A 26,273-nucleotide genomic window follows, 5' to 3' on the forward strand; every position below is an offset into this window, starting at 1 on the left:
CTTTGTTTGACGCCGTATATATACCCCTGTTTGATAGAGTTGATCATTGATAGAATTTATTCCTCGATTACAATTTGGGTTTGATCTACTGGTTGGTATTTCTGCGGTAATCGTAGACAATGCTCTGCCGGCAGACTAGTTTGCGACACGAAGGACAAAAATGTTCACACGGTTGGTTGCTCGCAGCGCGGAGCAGTACTACTTAGCAGCACGTACTCATTAGGCGTGTAATGATAAGGGGTGCCTAAGGTGCCTAACTCATACACTACTTTACTAGCCCAGGTTCTTTCAGTGCTTGAGCATTTTCGGCTGATAATCGATAAGCGATAGGATAAGATAAGATCACCACGTTAACCTTCTTCATTGCCTCCATAAATTTCTTCCCGCTGCCTCTGTTTTTGCCCGGTAACCGGTGCATATACCTCTATGAGAAGTCGACAACGGTTTTCTGTCGGACTCGCCCTCAAACAAGATGGCAGAATCCGTTCAAGCGACTACCCTACCACCCGAGACTGTTAAGCCGGTACACACCATCATTCTCGATTCGTCACCATTCCTCCTCAACACGCCCGGTATCTCCACCCTTCTTGCGAACGGCCACGTTCTTGTCACTACACCATCAGTGCTCGCCGAAATTCGCGGCGAGGAAGCACGCTCACGGATCGACACTCTCTATAAGCCGTTTCTCTCAATTCGCTCCCCAAAGCCGGAGAGTGTGAAACGGATCAAAGAGTTTGCCCGGAAAACTGGAGATGGCGCAGTCCTCAGTCAGACGGATTTCGAGGTGCTGGCGTTGGCGTATGATATCGAATGTGAGCGCAATGGCGGTGATTGGAGGTTAAGGGCTGTGCCGGGTCAGAAGCGTGTGAATGGAAGCCCACCTCACAAATCAGACGAAGATCAATCTCAGACACAAGAAGAGCCTAGGGCACAGGGAGAAGAGATGGAGATTCTGGAGAACGACGAGGCATCCAATAACAAAGAAGCCGAGGACACCGCTGTACTGGAGGTTGAGTCACTTGCTCTCGAGGATAGAGACGGACGCAAAGATGAGAAGCCAGTGGCACAGACAATCGAGTCTTCCGCACATCCTCCACCGACACCAGAGGAATCAACAGATCAGACCGGCGAAACTCTAGAAGCATCTGACGATGACGAGGGGTGGATTACTCCTTCAAACATCAAAAAGCGACAAGCCAAAGACGAGGCGGCAGGCAGCAAAACACATCCTGAAAAGAAGCATCTACAGGTGGCCACGATGACCGGCGATTTTGCCATGCAGAACGTGTTGCTGCAAATGAACTTGAATCTTTTGTCGACCAAGACCTGTCAGAGAATCTCACAAATCAAGCAATTTGTCCTGAGATGCCACGGCTGCTTTGCAATAACCAAGGATATGACCAAACAATTCTGTCCCCGCTGTGGAAAGCCTACGTTGACCCGAGTGAGTTGCACGACGAACGACAAGGGCGAGACAAAGCTACATTTGAAAGCGAACATGCAGTGGAACAACAAGGGCAACGTCTTCTCAATACCCAAACCCGCCAGCGGGAGTTCCAACCAGAAATGGAAGGGGCCAAGACAGGGCGGCGGACAGGGCGGCTGGGGCAACGAGCTAGTTCTCGCCGAGGATCAGAAAGAGTATATTCGGGCCATGTCGACGATGAAGCGGACGAAGGAGAGGGATCTCATGGACGAGGATATCCTTCCCAACATTCTCACAGGCAACCGAGGTCAGACCTCGGGAAGACCAAGGGTTGGAGGCGGACGAAACATCAATTCTCGAAAGCGATAGTTTGAAGGCTTCAGATTTCTGAATAAATCATCTAGTCGACGTATGCAAGCCAGTTGATTGCTTTTTCTCCTGGGTATCCCTTCTCCTTGCCTTCTCCATCAAAACGCCAACACGCCGCAATTGTCATGTATTGTTCCATTTATTCTTTCTTTTCGATTTCTGGAAATGATAGTCAGCTCTGCTAGTAATTCGGGAGGACTTTGCGCTCGTATTCTTACTTTGTTGTGTGAGGAGGAGTCCGTATCGCTTTTTCAGGGTCACTCGATGTCTGTATTTTGTGTGAGATCAAGTCCACTGTTTCCGTGTCCACGCGGCCTTACCTCGAGTACTTGTCATCCGGCGAAAATCGAGCAGGGTGTGCCGACTTGGTAACAACGCCATCTAGAACCTTTTTCAGTGTGTAGATTCTGTTGCCCGTGACCGGGTCTTCCGTGTACATCAAATGCATGGTGCGGTAGAGGAGAAGGTCGGTGAGTGACGATTTCGGCTTCGGGTTCTTCTGCGCTCCTCTAGTTCGGCGTGCACCTCCTTAACAAATGTGGTCGTCGACGAGGATGGACCGCGGATTGTTCTCGTGTGCGTCGATGGGACGATAATGCAAAAGATGTGGTTGGAGGCTGTAGCACAACTCGGCAAACGTCGACGAGAATTCGATTCCGAAAAATTTCCCCGCGCCCGGCCAAGCCAAAATTATCACAGCCAACGAGATTGAACTGAATCTGCTTTACTACCACAGTGTACCTACGATTCTGTACGCCTTTTTCTTCACCTACCCATCACCACCACCACCAACACACGAATCTCAGCTTTCTCTTCTCGCCGGAAGCCGCCTGCGACTTTACAGTCGTCTCCTGGGCACACGCTGTGCGATGTGAGAGAATCTATTGGCCCCGAACTTCGGCCGTGCGGCCTTTCCCTATCAATTCCTTTGGACCTCCAGCATATCGGCTGCGACGTAAGTATGCCCAATATGCTGAATCATATGCTGAATCATACCCTGTTCTCCCATTATTCCGGTGATGACCCTTTTGTTGCCTAGGAGGTAGCTTTTGATTTCTGCTGCCTCTCCAATGCGGGCCTTTGTATTAGACTACAACGGTATCTGATGGAATAATTGCTCTTGTGACTCCTCTGGAGAAGAAACTCACACTTGTCCAAACATAACGCTGACCTACGGTTTCCTGCGCAGGTCCAGGAAATGTCCTCATAATGTCTTCTACCCTACCTTCCACGACGGACTCTGTGCCAAATCAGGCCTCGTCGACCCAGCCCAACACCTCTAAACCTCCAAGACGTCCGCGGCGGCCCAATTACAACTACATACATCGGAACCTCTTACCTGTCGAAGTCCATCCATTACCCGTGCTCATCCCTCACAATCCGTTGTCGTTGGTGGCTATTGCCTTGTCGTATCTGGTTCAAGTCCTATCTCCGCCTGCGCGTCCAAGCTACAATGGGTACTTCTCATCAGCCACGTCGTCAATCCATGTCACCGACCCGGATACCGTACGCAAGCTATGGGAAATGGGGTTTTTTGGGAAAGGCAGCCTGAGCCGAAGTGAGCCGACGTGGCTGGAAAACCGCCGGAAGAAAGGTGCTACTGCTGAAGAGAATACGAATCAACGCCGGCAGGAGAGAAGGCAGCTGAAACAAGAACGAGCACGTAAAGAACAGGAGGAGATAGAACGGAAACTGGTGGAAGAGTCCCAACGCAACAACGAGATCGCAAATGGCCATGTCAATGGTATCTTTGCGGAAAATGTCCTCAAGACCAATTCAGGAGACTTCAGCGACATCGGCAGTGTTCTAGAATCGGCCAGCGGCACCGTCACACCCGAAGTTGAGGAAGGCAAGGAGAACGGCACGATTCTTGACTTTAATAAGTGGAAGCAGGCGATCGAGGCCAACGGACTGCCCACCCCGCCGCCTACATCGACGTCTTCAGAAGCCAGCCAGACGGAGGGACGCCCGCTCAGACAGCGACAGCGGGCCAAAACCGTCAGGTTTTCCCCGACGATCGAGGCAAGAGAGTTCGACCTTAGCTCTCCTGTGATCTCGCCAATCAAGAGTCCAGGATCGTCAGCTCTTCAGAACGTACAACCAGAGAGTACACCATTGCCAGTGCAAGAAAATCAAGAGCACCTGAACCTGTCCATGGAGGAAGCCTTCTTTCTCTCCTACGGGCTAGGCGTGCTTCAGATCTATTGCGATGATAGTGATGCTGTCCTTCCCCCCTCCTCTCTCTTCTCCCTCTTTCGGCGACACTCATACCATCCTCCTCGGTCTCTGTCCGCCCCTGCGGAGCCTGACGACCCCTTCGTGCTGTCATATGTTGTATATCATCACTACCGTTCGCTAGGCTGGGTTGTGCGATCAGGTGTCAAGTTCTCGACCGATTACTTACTGTACAACCGAGGCCCGGCCTTCTCCCATGCCGAGTTTGCTGTTGTCATTGTCCCATCATACAGCCACCCCTCGTGGACTGAAACACCCGAGCTGAAGAAGGTGGTTGAAAGTAAGAGCAAGAAAACTTGGTGGTGGTTGCATGGAATCAACCGTGTTCAAGCACAGGTGCACAAACAGTTGGTTTTATGCTATGTGGATGTCCCGCCTCCGCTGAAGAATGAGGAGAAGCGTAAGGATGTGGACATCGGCCATCTTCTTTCACGATACAAAATTCGAGACGTCAATGTTCGGCGCTGGACACCGAACAGAAGCCGAGATTGATGGCGGATCCTGCAGTGAATGGTTCCGGTCTTCTTCGGTTGTTATGAATCTTATGGATAGGGGTCCAGTTCACTTGTTTGGCGCTGGGGCTCATGTGTCTTATTAGGTATGTACAGTCTTTGATAACAGCGACAATGGGTGGCGGGAACAGGGCAAATCAACCTCAGTTGTACCATTTTCCCAGCGTGTTCGCACGGTGTCGAGCGCAGGCACCTACCAAATATCTCGGGTCTGGCAATGCTATATTCTCAGCCACCTGAGCTGCGGTGTCTCAGCTCCTAGCAGAGAAGTTCGAGTGTATACTGGTATTCACGATTAGCTCTTGTGCCTTGAGTTGTTTGCGACTACTTCGATAGGATGGTCGCCCCGAGAACAAACAATACGCCTGATGTGTTAGGTAGGTAGGAAAGGTATGGTGCAATGTGTAGATACCTTCGTATGATCAGGCGCCGCGCCCTGGTCCCTAGACGTAGCTCAATGAATAAATGAGCGATTTCAGGCATTTCTTGTTGTTCTTTGCCCTTGTAAACATCGCAGCTTGCCTGCGTATCTCCAGCATCTCCCGCAGCGTGAGGAGTGTGAATGTGAAGTGCGCACTGCCTACATGTACCTTAGTACTTTTGAATCCATTCGAGGACTAGTGGCTTCTAGGCGTGTCCCCCGCAGATTTAGATTCGAGTTCGCGTAAAGTGACACGCGCCACGCCACGAGACACGACGGACCCTGACACGCCTTTCACGCATCCGATTTTCTTTGTTTAATGGTCAAAGTTCCGGATCCCATGGGTCTGCGCGCTTTGCATGGAGACGGAAAGCGAGAGTCTTGATCTTTCAGGACTCAGATGGGATGTCCTTCAACCAATTCAGGTGTGATTCTTCCGTATCCTGGTCGTCAGTACCCCTGAATGTGATTGACGCTAACTGCGCCATGGATCATGCAGTCGGATTCAGAAGAAAGCCAACTGATCCGACAACGACATCTGGAGGCGATCAAGGCTGCATATGCAGAGTTTCCTCCACTTCAACCGGCCACGCGGGTCAGAACCATTGTGACCTTACCGAATCCTGTCCCTGAACTCGCCAGCACCGTCCCTGACTCTCAGCAACCGCTGCCACTTAATATTAATACAAATGCCGACCTTGAGAGTCAGCTGAATTCGCTTCCATCTGCTGTTGCACTCAGCAAGGTCATCTCTGTCGCGCAGAAGATGGCGAGTCAGGACAGCGACGGAGCAACACAGGTCTTGTCGCCTTCACATATCGAGTCAATCCTGAACAGTAGAAGTCGAAGTGCGCTTCAGCAACAGGATGCAGTGCAGGACCGAGATGAAGAAGATGAAGAGGGCGAAACACAGTTCACGTTACATGAGGGTGATGAAGGCCATATTGACCTTGTGTCCAGTCTAGTATCCCCGCGAGAAGCGGCCCACGACAACGATTCGGATCCTGTCGATTTCTCACCCACCCAGAGCCAACGTGCGCTTTCTCAATTCCCGGAATCTCAGCGCTTCAAGACCCCAGCTACGGTTGGAAGAAAGAGGAGGCACAACGGAGATACTGTCGACAGTCCTGCACTTCCTCGGAACCCGCTGCTGCGAGGTGGTGTCGAAGACGACGCTTTCTCGCTCGGTTTGAGCCAGGCCTTTGCGGCAACACAAGCAAACACCTCACCTCTCGTTGCAGACACTCATGTAGAATTGCCTTCCGATCGACCGTCGCCAAACATCCAACTGCAACCACGTCCTATGACCGCCAGAAGCTCCTCCCAGATGCGGTACATCATGTCGCCATACCCAAGAGCATCGACAGAGCCAGCCGCACGCTATGTCTCCTCGAAGGAATCGCAGGATGAACGCAAACGTCAGGCTCTGCTAAGACAGCAAGAGATGATGAATGATCAGGACGACTCGGATGACGCATTTGACGATGAGCCGGATTCCATAGTCAAGGATCGCAGGCGACGCCAGATCGACCAGCGCAGACAAGCGACTGTGAAGAGGCTGTCATCTCCGCCTATAGGGTCTGGAAGGGGCATCGCTCTGTCCAAGTCTTCTCCTATACGGTCTCCAAGTCACGGTTCACCTCGAAGTGCTCGCGCTACACAGCGTACAGACATCCGTTGCGAGTCAAGCCCAACCCGCCGCCCAAGCTGTCCCAACCCTGACAACGATAGTGAAGAGGAGACTGAGCAAGAAGATAATGCCGACATCGCCGTTTCACGGTCGAGTCAAGGCCAGGGCGTTTTCGAAGATGACAACAAGGAGAATTACTCGGAAAGAGGAAGTCAAATACCCGAAACTACTGCAAGACTCCATCGCGTCACGAATGACCTTCCTGCCGAAGCTCAGGATAGTCCTTCTCTCCGACGTGGACAGGCAGTCAACGCTTCAAAGGGTGCAGCCTTACCGTACAGTTCAGGGCCTTTCGCCATAGCAGATTCTCAGCCAGTACAGCCACTGAGAGAGCGTGAAGAGACTAGTCCGGTTCCAAATCCCGATGAAGTCGAGGAAGGCATTGACTGTGTGCCACAATCCCCATCGGTGGTGCTGCAACATACAGAGATCCCGTCAAAGAACGGGGCTGTCGAAGCCAGTGAATCTGATGAGATCGACGAAGAGACAGCAAAAGCGGCCGCTGATGGTGCTCCTCCACAGTTGTCCCCGTGTCAACAAGCGCGCAGTACAATTCCGGAGACTAGTTCGAATGAACAAGCTCAGAATGGAAAATCTTTAGCAAAGTCCGATGAGCAGCAGCAAGGCTCCGACAGTCGTGGTCAGTACGAGACTGCGCAGACCCGGCCTCCGCCATCATCTGCAAACTCAGGCCAAGGCAACGGGGTTGATCTGAGTAGTCCCCCCATTGCCACCACCCCTCCGGGCCGCCGACGGAAACGCATGGCCGAGATCGCCGCCGCGCCATCTCCCTTGAAATCCCAACTGAGCTTTAGTGCTACTGATGCTTTGAAACTCGATCAAAACTTCCAAAGCCCTTTACGCAAGACACCGAGACTTGACCGGACGATTTTGGAGGACCCACGGCCAGGTCGATCACACTCTGACCTTCCTGGAAGCAGTGGGGTTGCGCAGTCGATATACGGGCCAGAGCACGATGAGCCTGCAGTGCATGAAGTGGATGGGAATGTCCCTGAGCCTAGAACCCCAGTATCGGCAGTCGATGCTGGAGGCACTCCAGCTCATTCCGAATCTCCTTTGGCGACGAACTCCCGCCCGGGGAAGAAAGCGTCAACAAACCCCATCACGGCCCCAGAGACGCAAAGTCAGGCGCCACGCTCCACTGCTAGACGCGAAACATGGGACTTGGAAGCGTCTCCACCTCAGACAATCGTGCCAGTCATCAAAACCTCGGGACTGAAACGAAAGGCCAAAGACTCTCCAAACGCAGACAACAAGACCAAACACGCCCTCACCAAACGTCTCAAGTCATCCCGGACCAAATCATTCTCCAGGGTTGCTCCAGAGGTAATGGATTCCAAACCGGAGCAGGACGGCGCCCACATCATTCCAGAACCAACCGTATCCGATAATGGCCAGAACCCTGGTACATCGAAGCATATCGCACCTCTCACCGCTGAATCAATGATTGCTCCAAACATGGTTTTTGCATGTTTCAGTGGCAAGACTCGCGCATATTATCCTGCCTTGTGTCTCGGCCCTGCCAACGCCGAGAATACTCGCTATTTGATACAGTGGGAAGGGTACGATCCTGACGAGGTTGACGAATATGGTATCCGAAGTCTCGACTTACGTATCGGAGATCAAGTCAAAGTCGATATGGAGGGATTCCCCAAAGTGTCGTACGTGATCCGTGGTTTCAAGGACAATATTGGGAAGGACACTGGTGCAACTGGGAAAGCCAACGCCAATCCCGTCACAGACAGACAAGGGCACAAGACACTTTTAGTTACCCCAAGGCAGCGCAAGAGTCTCCCAACGAAGGTATCGACCGACTCGGTCAAAGCGGTGCCCGTGTCTTCGATCTATTTGGACAACAACATGTGGGGACAGATGCGTGACCGAGTCTACCAGTACCGAGCAGTCGACCCAGTCTCTTCATCAGGCATCTCTACACCTCTGGAGCGACCGTCGACTCCGAGCACACCGGCCTCAAGAAAACGTCGAAACCTGACTGCCGTGGTACCATCAGCGCCGTCATTCTGTCTACCAGCTGTGCCGCCGTGCGACGGAATGTTTGCGAACATGGCATTCGCGATCTCTTATGAGGACCCATTGCGAAAAGCCACGCTCGTCGAACTCATCGAAACCCACGGCGGTATTGTTTTGCAAGAATCATTCCTAGATCTTCTGGAACCGGACTCGACAGAGCTGAAATTGAAACCGCAGTTCGACGACCTGTCGTTCACTGCACTTCTGACCGAGCGACACTCGCGCAAGGAGAAATACATGCAAGCCCTGGCTCTCGGTCTGCCGTGTTTGAGCGGCAAATGGGTCGAAGCATGCATTCGATCGGATCGCTTCGTCGACTGGACAACGTATCTCTTGCCTGCTGGTGAAAGCGCGGAACTTGACGGAGCCACAAAGTCCCGACTCTTGCCTGCTGCCACTGCCACTGCTAGTACCCAGGAAACCCAAGATCCGGAACGCAATGGCAGAGTGCGAGTGACCGTGAAAGACATGATGTCCTCAAGACCGAATATCCTGGGCAACTCGCGCGTCATCGTCGTCACGGGCAAGGGCAAGGCGGAGGCTCGAAGGAAGCCTTACCTGTTCCTCATCCGAGCTCTGGGCGCAGGCAAGATCGAGCTGGAACCGGATCTGGCTTCGGCCAAGGCGAGACTTGAGATGTCATTATCGAACTCGAACTCGAGATTGAGATCGCTGCCAAAAGAAGATGCTGATGGTGATACACATGTGACAGAAGACGATGACGGCGTGAACAATGGCGATGAGACGACCGAATGGGTCTTTGTCGATGACCGAGACGCCGCCGCTGCAAAGACCATGTTCTCTACGTCTGTCTCGATGTCGACTTCGCTGTCGGCATCAGCGTCAGCGTCAATGTCGATGTCAGCATCGCCAGCCAGCATAAGAGCGACCAACAAAGAGAAGGACAAGGACAAGAGCCGCAGGAAATCCAAATCCCGGTTCAGAAAGAGCAACGACCACGACCAGCCGGCGACCAACCACAATGACACCGGAACCAAAGACGCCAAGACCACGACTACGACGGTCGAGCTCAAGGTCAAGGTCATGTGCAACGAAGATCTCGTGCAGAGTCTGATTCTCGGCAAATTGTGGATGGGTGGTCAGATGTGCTCTCCGTTCAGAGCTGGGGTTGGTGCTGGGGCTGGGCTCTTGTAGCCTGGAGCCTGCAGGCTTGTTTGACAAGTCATGGTTCGATTCGACAAAGGCCGCTCTCCATCGAGGGAGGGTTCATTAATTAATTAAATTCATGGTGACGGGGCTTACTGGTCCTGAAGACTGCCTGAGACAGACTCTGGACAACTGAACTGAATCGAATTGCATTGAATTGCATTGTACAGATCATCAAACCCTCTTAACCGGATTCCTGAGAGATGGATATATCCTACTGTAGTCCCGAGTCCTCTCGAGATTGTCACTCGTGTATGAACAAAGCCTTCATTTTTGACAAAAGATAAAGATAATTGAAACTATGAAATGTGGGCGATGCTTGCTTGCTCAAGGTAGTGAATGAATCCTTGACGCAGTTCCTGAATCTCCCTGATATCTAATATTTGAGGGGCTCGTGGGTCGCTTCAACATGATACTAGTAGTACGTTCTTCCTTTGACCAAACTTGGAGGACCTCATAAGCTAAACTACTAGATAGCTGGCTGGCTAGATACGTCGAACTTTGAATAGTCTCGGGAGGAGGAAAGGAACAATCATTCATCACGATATCGATGACAAGGCACAGCAAGGCAAGGCAAGCCATTGCCGTCGCTCGCCCCAGCAAAGAGGACATAAGACTTCGCCTATTGTTTATCTCGGGTATAACAGCAGCGGCACACCTGGACTGCCAGTTGATTTGACTGATATCTCCGTATGTTCTTCCCTTCCCTCCGAGCCACGAAGACACAACTTCCACCACGCCCCTTTGGAAGTTCAAGTGGCGGTATTCTTTGTCCAGACTGTGTCCCCAAGCAACGAGCTCAATTTCATCAGCTGGCAGGAAGAGCCACCTGCAGTCTTGCCTTGTTGTGGCTCGAACCACTCTTGAAACCCCAGACCTCAGTTCCCCATGCTACACATTCGATCCCTCACCCACTTCTCATTCATTCATCATCCCCAGCTTCCTTCTCAGTTGTGGGTTTGCGTAAAGGAAAAACAAGTGCAAAGCTCATCCTGGGTTAAGAAAAACAATGCCACACGTGTTGTCCCTCGTGCCTGGGAAAACGCGGACAAACATAAAAAAGGGGCAAGGCGTAATTCTGAATCCGAGAGTCGCTATTCGTCATGCACTGAAAAAGACAAGGTCCTGTGAAAACAAAAGTCAAAGAGGTCGATGCATTTTTTGGTGATACGAAAACCGGCGGTCGGTATAATCTTGAGGAGCTGTATGGATCGATCGAGGCTGGAGTCGGTCGTAGAAAAAGAAACGGAACCTCCGCACGGACCCTGAAGCCTTCTCTCACAAAGACCGTAAGAAAATCTGCCGTTGTTGAAACCCACTACCGTGGTGTACCGCGGTTTCTGCGATACCGTCGGAATGGTCATTCGCGCTGCTCGACAGGGCTGTAGTGTCGACAAAGGTCCAGCTGGTTTGCCGAGACTCATCGGCAAGCGTGCAGTGGAGGCGGGTTTAAGTTGTCCCGTTGACTGACCTCTCGGGTAAATCTCGAGGCAGCACGGCTGGGACGGGGTCTTCTTCATCCTCCATGTCCAAGTCCTCAGGATGCCTGTCAATGCACAATGGTTAGTTGCCAATGTCCAACAAACTGCAAGATGTTTTCGAAAAGGAGAAAAACATACCCAAGTAGATTCTTGATTTCCCTCATCTCATAATGCCTCTTCCGGCGCTCTTCGAACTGACGATGCTTCTCCTGGTCTTCTCTGGTCGGCATGCCCACTTGTTCTGCAACTCTGTCGTCGCTGCCTTCACTGACACTAACATGTTTCTCTTTGCTGCCCTCCCTTGATAGACTTTGCTCTCTCACAATCCTGTCATCCTCGGTCAAGGCGGTGGGACTGTACTCTTCTTCCGGCTCTCCTAATTCAAGACCGGGAATGTCGCTTTCTCTGTGTTTCTTGTGTTTACCCTTTGCAAGATCAACTTCGTCGACGTTGACAAAGCGTGGGTCGATAGCCACGTCTTCCTCCTCATCATCGTCTTCCATGACGTCGCCGTATTGATAGGGGGTCTTGGGCTCGGTGATCTTCATCCGGCCACCCGACTGTTGCTCAGCAAGATACAAGTTCGCTTCGTCCCACTTCAGGCGCATCTTTTCTTGTTCATCTTCGGGCTGAGCGGCATTGGCGTTGGCATTTACGGACGAATGACGACGAGAGGCAGAGGCCCTTGGAGCAGAAGATGAGGAGCGTCGAGGGCCGGCATTCTGGAGGGTGTTTTGAAGGACTATTTCTCTTTCCTCCTTGGGGTCGAGGGGAGTGGTGGGTGAGAAGTGGAAGTCTTCTTTGATCGGTGACCCCGGTCGGCCGGTAGCAGAGGAGAAGGAGGGGTTCTTCAAGATGCCTGGAACAGAATGCGTGTTAGAATGGTGTCCAGTGACCACCAACCATCAGAAGCTATCTTACCTTTGGGTCGAACGTTGCCCGAACCAGGCTGGTGCAAGGGCGGAGGAGAATGATGAACTTCGACAGGCATTCTGACTGAGATAGTAAACGGGCGATAGTATCGATCGCAATATCGTATTGGAGCAAACGAGGTGGTGCTGATGCTGAGGCTGTTGTCGTGGTGGTGGTGGTGTTATTGTGTTGATGGTGCTGTCGGAGAAGCGGAGGGGAAGCAGGAGGACAATAAAGGCCCGAAAGTTGTCAGAAGCGAGGCGAGTCAGGCGGGACGCACGGACAGGCAGTTAGGACTGGCGAGAGCCACAAGCGAGCTGGGTCTTGTTGCAACAAGCAGAAGAAGATCGTCGAAGGGCCAAACACCAGGTATGGAGAACGGGTGGTGTTTTGGCAGTGGTGAAGTGGTGGTCGAAGGTGGATGTTGGTGGGTACAATGAATGGGTCGAGTCGCAGTGGGGGAGATACGTCGACAGGTCAGGGAAAGGTTGGCTGAGGTGTGGGAGGGGGATCCCGATGAGATGGTCACAATGATGCCAGTCCAACGACGAGGTCTGGAAGATAACAGTCTTGTCGATGCTATACTACGCCGTTTCAAGCGTGAGTGCAGTGTTTAGAAGGGCAAGATGGGAGAGATGAACGAGGAGGCGAGAGATGTTGTACTATGTTGTATATACGCAGCTGCGGCATGTGCCTTGAGTCCCCCAGCAGCAACAGCAACAGCAACAGGAAAGCGGTCACGTACTAGTGAGTAGGTTGCCTAGTACTTCTCATGCCTGCGCCTGGTGATCGGCTACTATACCTTCACAGTTCGTACTAATGTAGCTAAGTACCTCTTTAGTAGGGGCAGCATTAACATATTATTACCTGCTCGTAGTACCTAAGGTATCATGTAAGGTAGGCAGTGTATCAAATGACAGCCCGAAATGATCAAAGGCTGTCAGGCGAGGGGTTAGGCATCCGTCAGACCGTAGTTTTGGTCATGACACCTCGACACCGGGCGACCCTTTGCCCTGTCAGCGTGTGAGCATCCAGCGGAGATGCTGCGGCATATATACCTATGCACACCGATGTGTAGGAGATACCACGGTCAATAGCTCGTGCGATGCCAGAGTCCGAACTTGAAGATACGGCTACCGCCAGTCTACTTGATGGTCTTCCGGGTGCAAGACGTTTGGGGGACATAGACGCATGTACTTAGTCCCGGCACTGCGTCGGCAAACCAAGGTCACGAGCTGAGGAGTTCCGAGAACTGGGTCAGCGACTCAGAACGACAATCAGTTCAAGCAGGAACTTTTATGAATATCATTTTATATATACCTAGGCATATCGCAATTTGACCGATCAAACCTTGACAGAATCATTGAGAACCCATCCCTTCTGTTCTCTCATTGTCTTGTACCAGTTCTTGACATATGGAAGTGCCACGTGTGGCCCGTAAGGTGTCTGCTCCCACACTGGCTTAGGCAGCTTCAGGCCCGTCTCTGCTTCAGCGTCGGCCAGAATCTCCTCGAGGGTCCCGCCACGATTGTAGGTCAGATCTCCCCACGTTGCCGGCCGCGCCGCCTTGAGCTCGGCTCGCAACTTCTCCGTTGCCTCGGTGTCGACGGAAAAGTCACCCTTGTTGACAATGACACCATAATTCTTCCTGGCTCCCTCAAAGGTCACCAGCTTCCGGTGGACTTCAGCAGCAACGATCTCGGCAGGACGGGTCAGGGGGTCGCCGAGGCCACCACCTCCCCAGGTCACCCACTCAAGCACGTCACCGGGTTGGACAACCAGATGGTCCATCTTGGAGGGCAGAATCTGGTAATCAGGGGTGTCCGTTCCATATGAGTCGTTGCGCCAGATGCCCTTCCTGCTACGCATGCCGGGCTCGCCACCGTTGACACCCCACGGTTTCGTCAGCCACCGGTCGTCGTGGAGGGACACCTCGCCTTGGCAGAGGAAGCGGTAAAGAGTCCGCTGCGCGTTTCCGCCCCGGTAAAAGCCCGCGCCACCCGAGTCAGCCACGCTCTCGTTGGCTTCGATTCTCAGCGGGAAGTAAAGTTCAATATTCTCCGTAGGAATGCTTTTGATGGCCGGGAACAAGCAATGACAGTCTGGTCCGTCACCAATGGGCCTGGCCGGTACTCCACCAAACCCAATCTGATAGAGCAAGAACCAGTCGCCTGAATCCTTGAAACCGGAGTAGAAAAGGTGCGGTGAGTCGGAGAACCCGGCGGCAGAGCGGTACGATGGGTTCCTCTGGCCCATCAGCGCTTGGATGACATCCATGATACGTCCAAGCAAGTGCGTTCGACACGATAGGGCGGCAGGCCGGACTGGTCGCAGGATGGTTCCCTCCGGTACCCGCAGGTCTATGAGATCATGGAAGCCGTCGTTGACAACACAGAAAGGGTCGTAGACGGCCAGTAGGAAATAACCGATGAACATCTTGAACATTGGCGTCGAGAGGTAATAATTCATGCTGCTGTTTGACTGAGGTGAGGTGCCATCCCAGTCGAATATCAGACGGTTGCCCTCCTTTTGCATGGAGCAGGAGATATTCCATGGGCCGAGGCCTAGGCCATTGTCGTCAACAAAGTCGGTGAAACTGCTGCGCTCGTTGCCGAATTTCGTCTCGATGATCTCGCCAATGGCCGAGCGGCACCGCTCTAGAAGATAGTCGGTGGCGGCGCGATAGACCTCAAGGCCATACCGATCGCATAACTAGAAATCATTCACGTCAGCACCTGGTGTCTCCAGTGAATCTACAATAATCCCCGTACCTCGCAAACTCGTGTAGCAGCTGTCTTGCAAGCGGCAACAAGAGCTGTCAGATCGCTTTGGAACCACTCGGGGATTCGACTGTTGCGCATGAAAACATCCAGGAGGCTGCTGTTGAATTCGCCCTTGGAGTAGAGCTTCACTGACGGGATTTGGAGCCCATCCTCGAAAATGGTCGACGCCCCAATACTCATGGATCCAGGAACTTTGCCTTGGACGTCACTGCAACATGTGTAAGTCAAGTCACTCAGCAAGAGAAATGCGATAGGGGTGGTCCTTACGTCAAGTGGCCAAAATTGGCCGCCCATCCAACGATCTTGCCCTGGTACCAAATAGGTAGAAGGACAATCACGTCGTTCAGATGGGAAACAGCGCCTTTTGTCTGATACACGTCGTTGGTCACAAAGACGTCGCCCTCCTCAATTGTGCCTGTCCAATTCTCGAGGAACTGGCTGATGAAACTGCCAAATTGGCCAACAAGCATCTGGCCACGGGAGTTCGTGATGACATTGAATTCGTCCTGCTGTTCTCTGATAGCCGGGCTCATGGCACATCGAAGCATGAGGGTGTCCATTTCGCGGCGGATACTACCGAGGGCACTGGCGATGAGTGTCGGGACCAGAGGATTTTTCGACACGTAGTCACGCGCCGACTCTGCCGTGTTGACAAGCTCTTCGCTCCATGTGTCTGCCTTGTCATGAGGCTGGATGATAATGTTTCCCATCTTGTCAATTTCGCCAACGAAGCCCGGCAGGATGAGTGTATTAGAGTCCATCTCGGTAATGACGCAAGGACCTTCAACTCTGTATCCACTCTTACTGATCAATGCCCGGTCCCAGATGACAGCCTCGACTTTCTGGCCGTTGACAACGATTGGACCACGAGAGATGACAGCAGACTGTGGCGGGGTACTGCTGGGAGCCGCCTCGATAGCTTCGATGGTAACGTCGGGAGAGTCATCCGTTGCCTTGACGCGCAAACGCATGATCTCAATATCGATGGTATCAGGAAGTGAGAAGCTGAACAACTGCTCGTGGGCGGCCGCGAATCTCTCACGTAGTGTTGACAGTAGAGCAGATGTATCAAGTGCCAGGTCCTTGGCATTCATGTCCACTGTTAAGGTGAGAGCCTGGCCTTTATACCGCATGTCTGCTTGGTAAGAAATGAGGAGGGCAGGAGACTTCTCTCCAAGGGCCTCCATCATGGTTTCGGTACAGCTGACTTTGAGTTGATCATACATCGCACGCAGATCCTCGGCTGAGATCGCTGAGAAGAGCTTGATGTAGGTACAAGACTGCTCATGAGACATTTTGGTAGTAGCGTCGCCTTGTGCACAGAGGATGCCAGGCGCTGGTGGAATGATGATAGGGAACGACCCTAAAAGCTTGCCGACGGCGTTGGCGTGGAGGGGGCCAGCACCTCCGAAGGCGACCAAAGCAAAGTCTCTTGGGTCGTAACCCTGTTCGACCGAGACCAGTCGGAGGGCACTGTACATGGTTTCGTTCACGAGATCAATGATTCCCTCTGCTGCCTGGGTGGCTTTCATGCCCATCTGCTGCGCGATGTCCTCGAGGGCTTTGGCGGCTGCGTCGACATCGAGACTGAACTTTCCCCCAAGTAGTTTTGAAGGGAGGTATCCAAGCACCAGATTGGCATCGGTCACTGTTGCCAGGCTGCCACCCTTGCCATAGCAGGCAGGACCAGGCGACGCCCCCGCCGACTCAGGCCCAACCCGAAGAGCGGATGTGAAGGTGTTGTAGTTGGCAATGGAGCCGCCTCCCGCGCCGACGGTTCGGACATCGACTGAAGGTGCTTTCACTGTCAATGCTCCCACGACAGTCTCGCGGCGCAGCACAGCATTGGTCCCAGGGATCAGGGCACAGTCAGTTGAGGTGCCTCCCATATCTAGGGTGATGAGGTTCTTGTAAGGCGTGTTCTTGGAGATAACATGGCCAACACCAATGACACCTCCCGCTGGACCACTCATCAAGATGTTCACTGGCTGTTGGCCTGCTAGACCAACAGAAGTCAAATCGCCGTCAGACTTGAGGATGCGGATTGTGTCGGTGTCAGATGCAAGCAGTCTCTCGAGACCCTGCATGTATCGCTTGACGATTGGCTTGACAATTGCGTTCGCAGTCGTGGTGACTGTCCGCTCATACTATCATGTCGTCAGTTATACCTCAATTCCGCGACGGATATGGCTATTGCTATTTCGCGAACTTACTTCTTGTATCTCGGGAAGAATCTCACTTGATGTTACAACCTCGACGTCGGGGCCGAACTCTTCATTGAGGACCTGTCTGATTTCCTCCTCGTGCGTAGCATTTGCAAACGAGTTGATGAGACTGACGGCGATGGCATCAGGCTTCTGCCTTTTTAGATCTTGCAAACTCTCTCGGAAAGCTTCTCGATCCAGTGGTCGCACGACATCGCCCTGGATAGAGATACGTTCAGGCGCCTCGACCGTCCGCTCGAGGGGCACTATGGGCGTAGGTTGCTGCCAGTTGATCCACGCGCCGAGCCCACCAGGTATTTGCGATCTCCTGAAGGCTAGAACATCCTTGTGGCCAGCCGTCACTATCAGGCCGGTTTTCGCGCCCTTGCCCTCTAGGATGGCATTGGTGGCGGTGGTGGTGCCATGGTGAATATACTCAAACCGCCCATCCCATCCGTAGGTCTCTTTAAGAAGCTTGCGGACTTGGTCCACGCCCTCCTTGACCGCGATGCTTTGATCGGTCACGTTGGTCGGCACCTTTGCGCGCACTGTCTTACCCTCAGGCGTGATGACACAGATATCTGTGAAGGTGCCCTTTTCCGTGTAAGTCAAGAGCAGGGACTACTAGTAGGTCGAAGCACTTACTCCAACGTCAACCCCAAGACGATATCCCTTTGATTCTGCCATGGTTTTCGCTTGGGTTGTACCTGCAGAGTCCAGACGTCCTTGTATGACCGGGGTTACATTATAAAACCGACGGTTGGGACGTCAAGTCCCTCAAGTCTCTACATACTATTAGTAGTAGAAACTCGGCGTCGGGACAAACATTCCGATTAGATGATAAGCGTACCGTTGATCGGGAGTAAAACTGCCGGCATGGGCGCGGCATGGGCAAAGGACCCATTGCACACAACTTTAATTGGACACCGACAGTATCGTTGTCTGGGGCTTATCTCTGAGTCTGGTCCGGGTCTGGTCCCCGGTCCGGTCCATCAACCATGAATCTATGCTGAACTTGTACGACATCACCCGGGGAATTAGAAGAGCTACCACGGCGAACTAGACCCTTATCATTCATTATCAGGACTAGCGCTGCCCAGTCTGGCCGTCGGGCATGTCCGAATCATGTCCGAATCTGATTCGGGATATAATTCGCCATTGTCTTGACTTGTCGGACCTCCGAAACTGTTAGTTTCAACTACTAGTATCAGCTTTGTATATCATGGCGGGGTGGGCCGGCATGATATATATGTATATAATGCTTGAGGTCGACTGTGCCCCTGCTAGAGATGGGGGTGATTGAGCAGTCCCAACACTTTGGAGATCATTGAACTTCGTCTATCCCGTTCTCCTCTCTTGTCTGCTTTGCATAACCTCACTACAGTGACACAGTCCTTGCAATGGCTGAGAAAAAGACCTCGCACGAGATTGGGCCTGTCCACACGGACAGCCTACAGGAAGGGGACCTATCTGGTTTCGAAAAAGATCCGCTGGAGAGTCATGAGGTATTCCAAAAAGTCGAGGGCGGCGTCGACTTCCGAACAGTGAGCTGGCAGAGGGCAACTATCATCTTCCTCAAGATAATCTTTGCAACCGGCGTGCTGTCCATTCCGTCAGCCATGTACTCTCTCGGTGCAGTTGGAGGAGCCATCTTGATCGTTGTTGTTGGTGCGCTTAACACATGTCAGTGGACCGAATTTCTTCCCCTATATGCGCTCACATGGACCATACACTGACCCAAACACACAGATACGGCAATGATCCAAGGAGATTTTCGAAACAGCCACCCTGAGTGTCATAGTGAGTAAACCCCCGGTCCGTTTCTATGCCAGACAGAGCTTACTGACTGTCCATAGCTCTGGCAGACATGGGCTACGTTGTTGGAGGCTTCTGGTTCAGAGAGGCGATCGGATTCCTTTACATCGCTGCATATGTCCTCTGTACTGGTTCCGGCATTGTCGGCCTCTCCGTCGCCTTTAATGCCCTTTCGGACCATGCAGCGTGCACAGTTTGGTGGGCTTTTCTGTCCTTCGCCATCATCACTGCCTGTGCATCGGTCCGGACGTTCGAGAAGATAGGATGGCTTACATGGGCTGGCTTTGTTTCCATTTTCGCGGCCGTCTTCATCGTTGTCATTGGAGTCACCACCCGCGATCGGCCAGCAGCGGCACCACAGACTGGCCCCTACGATCTTGGATATCATGCTATTGGCATGGCAACCTTCGCCGAGGGTATGACGGCAACTGCAACCATTTTTGTCTCCAGTGCTGGCACGAGCGCTTTCTTGCCGGTCATCGCCGAGATGGCCAAACCAAAGGATTACAGAAAGGCCTTGTTTCTCTGTATGGGGTTTGTGACAGCTTGTTACCTGGCTTTCTCTCTCGTTATGTACCGTTGGTGTGGTCAATGGGTCGCCAATCCGTCCCTTGGCAGTGCTGGAGGTACCCTCAAGAAGGCTTCATATGGTGTTGGTCTCATTGGCCTTGCCGTTTCTGGATGCCTATACCAACACGTTGCCGCCAAATATATCTTCGTCCGCATTCTGCGTGGGACTCGCCATCTTCAACACAATACCGTCATCCACTGGGTCACATGGCTGGGTTGCACCATCACTTTAGGCGCCATTGCCTTTATTCTTGCCGAAGCCATCGTCATTTTCAGCTACCTGATCGCTCTCACGGGAACCATTTGCTTCGCGCCGATGGCCATCTGCGTGCCCGCTATCTTGTACATGTACGACTATAGGCAAGACCTCAAGTCAGGATCGGTGGCGAAGAAGGCATGGTATTGGTTTCACGCTTTCTTGGTTCTCCTTGGTGCATTCATTACTGTGGGAGGGACATACGCTGTCATCAAGTCGATATTGGCAGCGTATGCAAATGGCGAGATTGGCAACGCGTTCGACTGCGCCGATAACTCGGGCAGCACAGCACACTGAAAGTTGTTATTTCGAACTGGGAAACTGGTTGCACATGGCTCATATACTAATAGAATATATCGATCCGGAGATCGGTGAGACAGCCTCCAACCTCAAGAGAATACAGAATGGGAAATCCGACCAAGAAGCACCCACTCTATAAGCGAATAGCCCGCCTACTTGTTTCTCTCGCACGCACTGCATCCCGCAACATCTGACTGACTCGTTCTAGTTTAACGAGAACTGCACAATATCTCTGACAAATCGGCAGTTCAGCTGCTCTGTAAAAAGGTACTGTATCATTATAAAAGCACGATAAAGGGTATTATACCATGGAGTCTCTTTTTCCGCGCCTCTATGCCGGCACCGGACGCGGAGCAATAACTACATCAGTTGAACACCCACCGCCACTGCCACTGCTAGTCACTGCCCTCGTGCCTCAATCTGATTGTCATGAATGACAGGATACCGAGGAGATAAGGCTACTGGAGATGCCGAGGCTGCCGGACAGGAGCAAGATAAGGTCAGGGTAGGAGCCCTCCTTATGAGGCTCTCTACGCTTCGAGTCTCCGTCGATAGCCCTGTATTTAGTTGATCTGACCTCCGCTCCTGACCCTGATCATAAAGCGGATAGTCAAGATAACCTTTTTTGTGGTGGATCTGCGCCTTAAGTAGAAGGTGGTAAATAGGTAGATATTATTTCGCCCTATAGTCTAATACTTTACCGTAAAATTATTGAGTGCGTACGGATTTTACCGTCAGTTCAAATTTACCGTAAAGTATTTTTACCGTAATTTTTTCATCTGAAGTATTTTACCCTGTATCGTATTTTATCGAGAAATTACTACCAGGTTTTGTTTAACGGCTAAAAATACTTACTTATAGGTACATATATATCATAACGCTACGGTATTTTTGGTCTTTTGCGCCGTTCATTCTTGGTATACGTTGACGTCATTGGAGGTCTTCTCTGTCTGCTGCCTGCGCCTGCGCCTCTCGCTCATCATCTGCGATTCCATCGTCCACCAATCCACCAACTACCGCTCGCATTACTGCACAGTGATGCTTCATCATCATTGCCAGCATCACTTTGCCGTCATTCTCGTCGCCCTAGTCTCGTCTACACCACTCTGCAGCTTTTCTCTGTTGTGCAGGCAGGCGAGGACTAGTAGAGGTGGGCAATCCAGCAGATGGACCTATCGAGGCCCTCTGCATAGTATCACTTCAATTTCCCCACCACCAACCTCATCGTCCTCCATATTCCGGTGCTACAGAACAACTGCAGTGTACCTCCACGCTTAGGTTGTACTACCTCGACCCTGGTCCATGGGAGTTCGTGCCTGATTCAGGTTGCTCTGCTCTGCATGATTTGTCCACAAGACATGTAGTACCACCACCTGATCTGTTCAACATGGGCCCTTGGAAGAGCGACCAGATACCTTGACTCGCAACCCTATTGGAGAAGTAAGTACATGAACAATTCCGAAGATCTCTCTACCGAACAACTTCAGGTCTTTCCACATGGTGGGCTTCCACTGCTTCGCACAACCAGATCCGTCAAAACTCACAAAAGCCACCCCCGTTTCGATGTCTCCTGTGCCAGCACACTCAGTAGTGCCCATATCACCTTTGCGACCATCAATCAAGAGCAATTTGCCTCCGTTACAAAGTACAAAGGTACACGTGTATCGATCGACGTGGCCTCCTATGCGCCAAAATAGAAAAAACCAACGTATGCAGACAAAAGTGTAGCCGGCTGTAGGAACTCCCCCTCGAAATCATCGCCGCGTGAAGACCAAGTTCCCCTATTGTTCCTTTCTTTCTCTCGATCGAAGAAGTGATCCGAGTCGACAAGTTCGTGGCCATCATTGCACTGAATGATTCGCTCGACGCTCCTTCAGCTTGGCCTGCGCCACTGGATCCCCATTGAGCGCTGCTTGTTGCATCCAATGTAGCGCAAGGCACAGCGACTGGCTGATACGAGGCAGCCCCGAGCTCTCCTGTCCTTCCCACATCATTTCAGTCTTGAAGATCTCTGACGATAGTGCCAGAGGCAGACTGACAATCGGCGGGACTTCCGGGTGCGTAAGGTATAAACTCGCCAATTCTCGCTGAGCGACAGCATTGCCCTCCCGCGCGGCGATCATCCAGTATTCCATTGCCTTCAGGATCGAGGGCTCATTATTTGCTCGCCCACCAACTCCTCGTTTGATCGAGTCTCTCACCACAATCCGATCCGACACATCCACCATCGCGCGGCCTACCTCGTCCTTCCATGCCAACGCGGCGAGGCCGACCTGGAGGAACGCTCGCCCCATGTCGGTGTCAGCCAGCGTCTGAGCTGATACCAAAGAGGCGACGTATTGCAGATCACGGAAGATGGTCTTGGGTTTCAAGGCGAACAACAGGGATTTCAATAGTGTCACAACCTTGTTTTCATCGTTAGTGGCGTGTTCGGCAGGGACAGGACGAGTGCTCCTCTCTCGCTCTACTTGCCTGCCGAGATTCGCAGATAACATGCTCGGATTCAGACTGCGTCGTCGCGAGCGTTCTTGTACCGCAGATTCGTCTCGTAGAACTGTCTTGTTCTTTGACGGGCATAGCTCTGCTTGGCTCTTCTCCCAAGCTTCAGACAAGAGCTTGAAGTCATGAATCGCCTTGAGTTTAAAGTTGGGATCCACATGCTCTTGTATCCGGGAGAGGACATCGTTGAATGCATTGCGGTATGAAAAGTCGCCATCTTTGACTCGAGAGCTCTCCTCCATGCAGAATGTACCGAATGGATGCGCGTCAGCACTCGCGCCATGGCCGGAGGATTGGGGTGCCGCCGGAGCTGCACTAATGCTCCGCGTCTTCTGCTTTCGACCACCACTGCGAGCATACGTTGCGGCAGAGCGTGGAGTATTTGTATTCAAATGTAGTCGGGAAATGACAGCCCGCTGCTCGAGACGTTGGGCGACTCCCACAGTGTGCAGTATGGTGTCCATCCAGGCGTCTGTCTCGCTTCCACAGCTCCAGACCGGACATCCAAGGTCGGACAACAACAGGCAGGTCAAATCCTGCTGGAGTTGGGCCAAGAATTTAGCCTTCTCCAAGTTGTGGTCCACCAGTCGATTCAATCCGTGATCTTCGAACATGGATGCTGGTCTCGAGTGTGAAGAGGCCGACGTTACTGACCTTGGGTTGGATTGAGGTGGTGACCAGAAGCTGCTGCCAGATTCCAGCGTGGTGACGGTTGTCGCCCGACCTGGCGAGCTGATTAGTGAGGCTAGGTCGCTGCCCAGCAAGTCTCTTCCCAGCCTGCTGGATCCCTGACTGAAGAACGAAGCTCGCGACCCGAAGAATCCCGTTCGTGACGGAAATGAGCTGGATGACAGAGGTTCACTCCAGACGCTGGGCGCTCTGGTACTCGCCTGGGCGCTAAACGCGGTGTTGGCATGGACATCATAGAGGTTCTTCTCCCTTGCGAAAAGGTCACTCGACCACAACACAGGGCTTTCACTGAGTGTCTCCCCCACGAGCTTCTTGGTCGCCATCTTCACCTCCATGCAAAATCGATGAATCCTTTCCTCCCCCTTGCAGAAATTATCCACGTGGTTGCGTTCGAGCCATTTTTTGATCAGTTCAATCTGAGCATCGGCGAGTTTCTTCGGGCCACCGTGCTCGGCAGGGGCTTTTAGGAGGCTCGTGATGTCAATCTGAGGCTGATCAAATACTGACGAAGCCGAAGTTTCTGAGGTGCCTGGCCGGCTCGATCCTGAGGAATGGGTCTTCCTCCGATCCGGTACGTATCCTTGCAATTTCGATAAAGCCATGTTATTCAATGCCGCTGAAATGTTCTTCGCATCCTCGTAAGCGCTGGAGCTCACCACATCCATCTTGTACCAAAATTTCACTCGAAGCTTGTCGAGCCAAAACGCGAGCTTGGATATTCTTGTTCGCGCAAAACTGTACGACACCTCCAGCTGAGCAACCTCTTCTTCCAGGCGTTGGCAAGTTTCTGCAATTTTCAACTGACCGCACCTCAGTCTTTCGGTAATGGGACCAAGCACCTTTGTGTCATCGTCTGTCAATACCGTTAAAGGATAGTGCCGGCGTAGATATACAAGTGCGTCCTGCCAATACAAAGCTGCGATACTGTCGGTTTTTGTGGAGGCTAGTCTTGCTTCTGTTGCGAACATATCGGCAAGCGACGATATTTTGGAACTCGAACCCGCAATTGGGATGGAGGGTTGCACATGGTCTGCAAACATAGGCCCTTCCGCCAAACGAACAGCTGCGTCCTCGACCAGATGGAGATCTCCCAGTTCCTGTATTCCCAATTTCAATCCGGAGAACCCTGCAATTTCCACGGCCGATAGGACTCCTGCATGAGATATTGAGAGTTGTGCCCAGTTCTCCTGACAAGGGTGAATGTTTCTGGACGAGTGGCCAGGCTCTATCACGTCCAGTATTCGTCGACGTAGGTCATTGAACTTACTACTAGCGTGGGAGTACTGCATCCTGAAGGTCGAATGGGAAGAGCTAAGGAATGAATCCCAGGGACTTGAAGTGTGGATGTACTGAGGATTGAGAGCCTCCAGTACATGGGCGATCTCGGCCGCGCAGACCGAGAGGAAGTAAGGCCCACCAGTCGTAGGATGGGCATGTGGCAAACCGCTATCCTGGTATGGATCCAAGCAATGCTCGTCGGCATCGAGTTGGTTGATCATCATAGACGCATAGTTCTCTACCACCGGATCGACCGGCTGAACAGGCCTAACAAGTTGTCAGCGTCCTGGCAATGCAGTATCAAATGTGCTTGTACATTGGACTGAAGATATCACTTGCTCGGGAGACTGCGCGGTCCCACAGCGTATGGAGTAGGTGTGACCTTGCTTTATCACCAACATGGAATTGGAGAAGCATTTTCTCATCCTTTCGACGTTAGCTGACGGATACCGCAGAGCAGGAGGAAATACCTCAGGGTAAGCAATTGTGATTCGGAGGAAATGTTTTAGAAACCACTGAAAGAACAGATGTCCTCGGAACTGGCTTTGAGCCTCAACCGTTGGGAGCTTTCCTATAATGGCGCGGCCTAGGTGGAGGGCGCCAACTGGGATCCCGTCTTCACAGGACAAAATTTCAAATAGTTCTCTGACTGCTCCCTCGAAGAATTCTTGAGCTTGTGGAGTGTTGAACGTGTCGAAGACCCCGTGAAGGGTCTGTTGACTTGATGCCGAACTCTCCAATAAATCAATCAGAAATGCACCTCTTTGCAGGATGCTCATCAGGAACAACTCCAAACGGTCTTTGATCTGCCAGTCGTACATACTTGCAAACGTGTCAAGGACTTGTCCGACAATAGCGTCAAAGGTTTGCTCAGATTCAATCATCAGGCTTGAGCAAATAGTAGACCATGTGGCAAATCTGAGCCTGCTCTCAGAACTTTGCACGTCCTGGAAAGGCGCGTAGAGGTTGTGAACAAGGAAGAACAGGGGGTTTAAACGCTCGAAAGAGGAGGCGTAGTCTTCCAGATCTTTCGAATAGGCTTTGACTCGCTTCTTCGCCGAAGACCTTCCACGATTTTGTGACAATGATGTTAAAACGGATTCTGGTAGTTCCTGGAATTTGGGGGAAGTGGATAGGGACGAGATTTGTGATGGAGACATGGCTTTGAATCTCTCTATCAAAAATCGAGGATTGCTGCGCAGGGTTTCGATGAAGTCTAGGCAATCTTGTTGCGACGACGGTGGTAATCGGGAGAGGAAGGACTCGTTAGCAACCGCTTTTTGGGCGTATGGAGGACTTTGACCTTGAATGTCATGATTCCACTGGGAGAAGCATAAATCCACAAGGTCATGCGTGTGCTGGTGCAACCGTGTGAAGCCACTTGCATCCGCCTGTTGAGTGATTTCGACCAGTCCGTCGTGTACCCAGGAACTTACACGATGGAGTCGGGCGGACAAAGCCACAGCATTTTGCAGTCGATTTCGGCGAAGACTAAGCATACGTCTTCGATGTTCATGATGCCGATGCAGCCTCAGTTGCAGCGCAAAGTCTTCGAAATGCACCCTCATGTGTGCAAATGGGATTTCTTGATTCGTCGTGCCCAAGGGTGGCAT

At 52.2% G+C, this 26,273-nt stretch overlaps 8 protein-coding genes across 8 annotated transcripts; 4 read left to right on the plus strand and 4 right to left on the minus strand.

Annotated features, from left to right (window-relative positions):
• Positions 1 to 472: 472 nt before the first annotated feature.
• A1O1_01852 (UPF0271 protein) lies at positions 473 to 1,795 on the plus strand (the record flags this gene model as incomplete). Its single annotated transcript, XM_007722764.1, has 1 exon — positions 473 to 1,795. The coding sequence occupies one exon, from the start codon at positions 473 to 475 to the stop codon at positions 1,793 to 1,795; it is 1,323 nt and encodes a 440-aa protein (XP_007720954.1).
• A 123-nt stretch (positions 1,796 to 1,918) lies between these two features.
• A1O1_01853 (H/ACA ribonucleoprotein complex subunit 3) lies at positions 1,919 to 2,243 on the minus strand (the record flags this gene model as incomplete). Its single annotated transcript, XM_007722765.1, has 2 exons — positions 1,919 to 2,063; positions 2,116 to 2,243. The coding sequence occupies 2 exons, from the start codon at positions 2,241 to 2,243 to the stop codon at positions 1,919 to 1,921; spliced, it is 273 nt and encodes a 90-aa protein (XP_007720955.1).
• A 761-nt stretch (positions 2,244 to 3,004) lies between these two features.
• Positions 3,005 to 4,522, plus strand: A1O1_01854 (uncharacterized protein; the record flags this gene model as incomplete). The annotated part of the gene is made up of 1 exon (XM_007722766.1): positions 3,005 to 4,522. One exon carries the CDS (start codon positions 3,005 to 3,007, stop codon positions 4,520 to 4,522), a length of 1,518 nt encoding a protein of 505 aa, XP_007720956.1.
• A 934-nt stretch (positions 4,523 to 5,456) lies between these two features.
• A1O1_01855 (uncharacterized protein) lies at positions 5,457 to 9,860 on the plus strand (the record flags this gene model as incomplete). The annotated part of the gene is made up of 1 exon (XM_007722767.1): positions 5,457 to 9,860. One exon carries the CDS (start codon positions 5,457 to 5,459, stop codon positions 9,858 to 9,860), a length of 4,404 nt encoding a protein of 1,467 aa, XP_007720957.1.
• Positions 9,861 to 11,321: 1,461 nt separating this feature from the next.
• On the minus strand, positions 11,322 to 12,344 carry A1O1_01856 (uncharacterized protein; the record flags this gene model as incomplete). Its single annotated transcript, XM_007722768.1, has 3 exons — positions 11,322 to 11,418; positions 11,492 to 12,212; positions 12,275 to 12,344. The coding sequence occupies 3 exons, from the start codon at positions 12,342 to 12,344 to the stop codon at positions 11,322 to 11,324; spliced, it is 888 nt and encodes a 295-aa protein (XP_007720958.1).
• A 1,265-nt stretch (positions 12,345 to 13,609) lies between these two features.
• A1O1_01857 (uncharacterized protein) lies at positions 13,610 to 17,939 on the minus strand (the record flags this gene model as incomplete). The annotated part of the gene is made up of 5 exons (XM_007722769.1): positions 13,610 to 14,977; positions 15,037 to 15,256; positions 15,316 to 17,195; positions 17,262 to 17,846; positions 17,898 to 17,939. The coding sequence occupies 5 exons, from the start codon at positions 17,937 to 17,939 to the stop codon at positions 13,610 to 13,612; spliced, it is 4,095 nt and encodes a 1,364-aa protein (XP_007720959.1).
• Positions 17,940 to 18,652: 713 nt separating this feature from the next.
• A1O1_01858 (uncharacterized protein) lies at positions 18,653 to 20,190 on the plus strand (the record flags this gene model as incomplete). The annotated part of the gene is made up of 3 exons (XM_007722770.1): positions 18,653 to 18,935; positions 19,002 to 19,052; positions 19,109 to 20,190. 3 exons carry the CDS (start codon positions 18,653 to 18,655, stop codon positions 20,188 to 20,190), a joined length of 1,416 nt encoding a protein of 471 aa, XP_007720960.1.
• A 1,844-nt stretch (positions 20,191 to 22,034) lies between these two features.
• Positions 22,035 to 26,273, minus strand: A1O1_01859 (uncharacterized protein; the record flags this gene model as incomplete). Its single annotated transcript, XM_007722771.1, has 3 exons — positions 22,035 to 24,927; positions 24,977 to 25,086; positions 25,131 to 26,273. 3 exons carry the CDS (start codon positions 26,271 to 26,273, stop codon positions 22,035 to 22,037), a joined length of 4,146 nt encoding a protein of 1,381 aa, XP_007720961.1.

Source organism: Capronia coronata (assembly GCF_000585585.1).
Source record: "Capronia coronata CBS 617.96 chromosome Unknown acBCG-supercont1.2, whole genome shotgun sequence".
Taxonomy (NCBI): Eukaryota; Fungi; Ascomycota; class Eurotiomycetes; order Chaetothyriales; family Herpotrichiellaceae; genus Capronia; species Capronia coronata.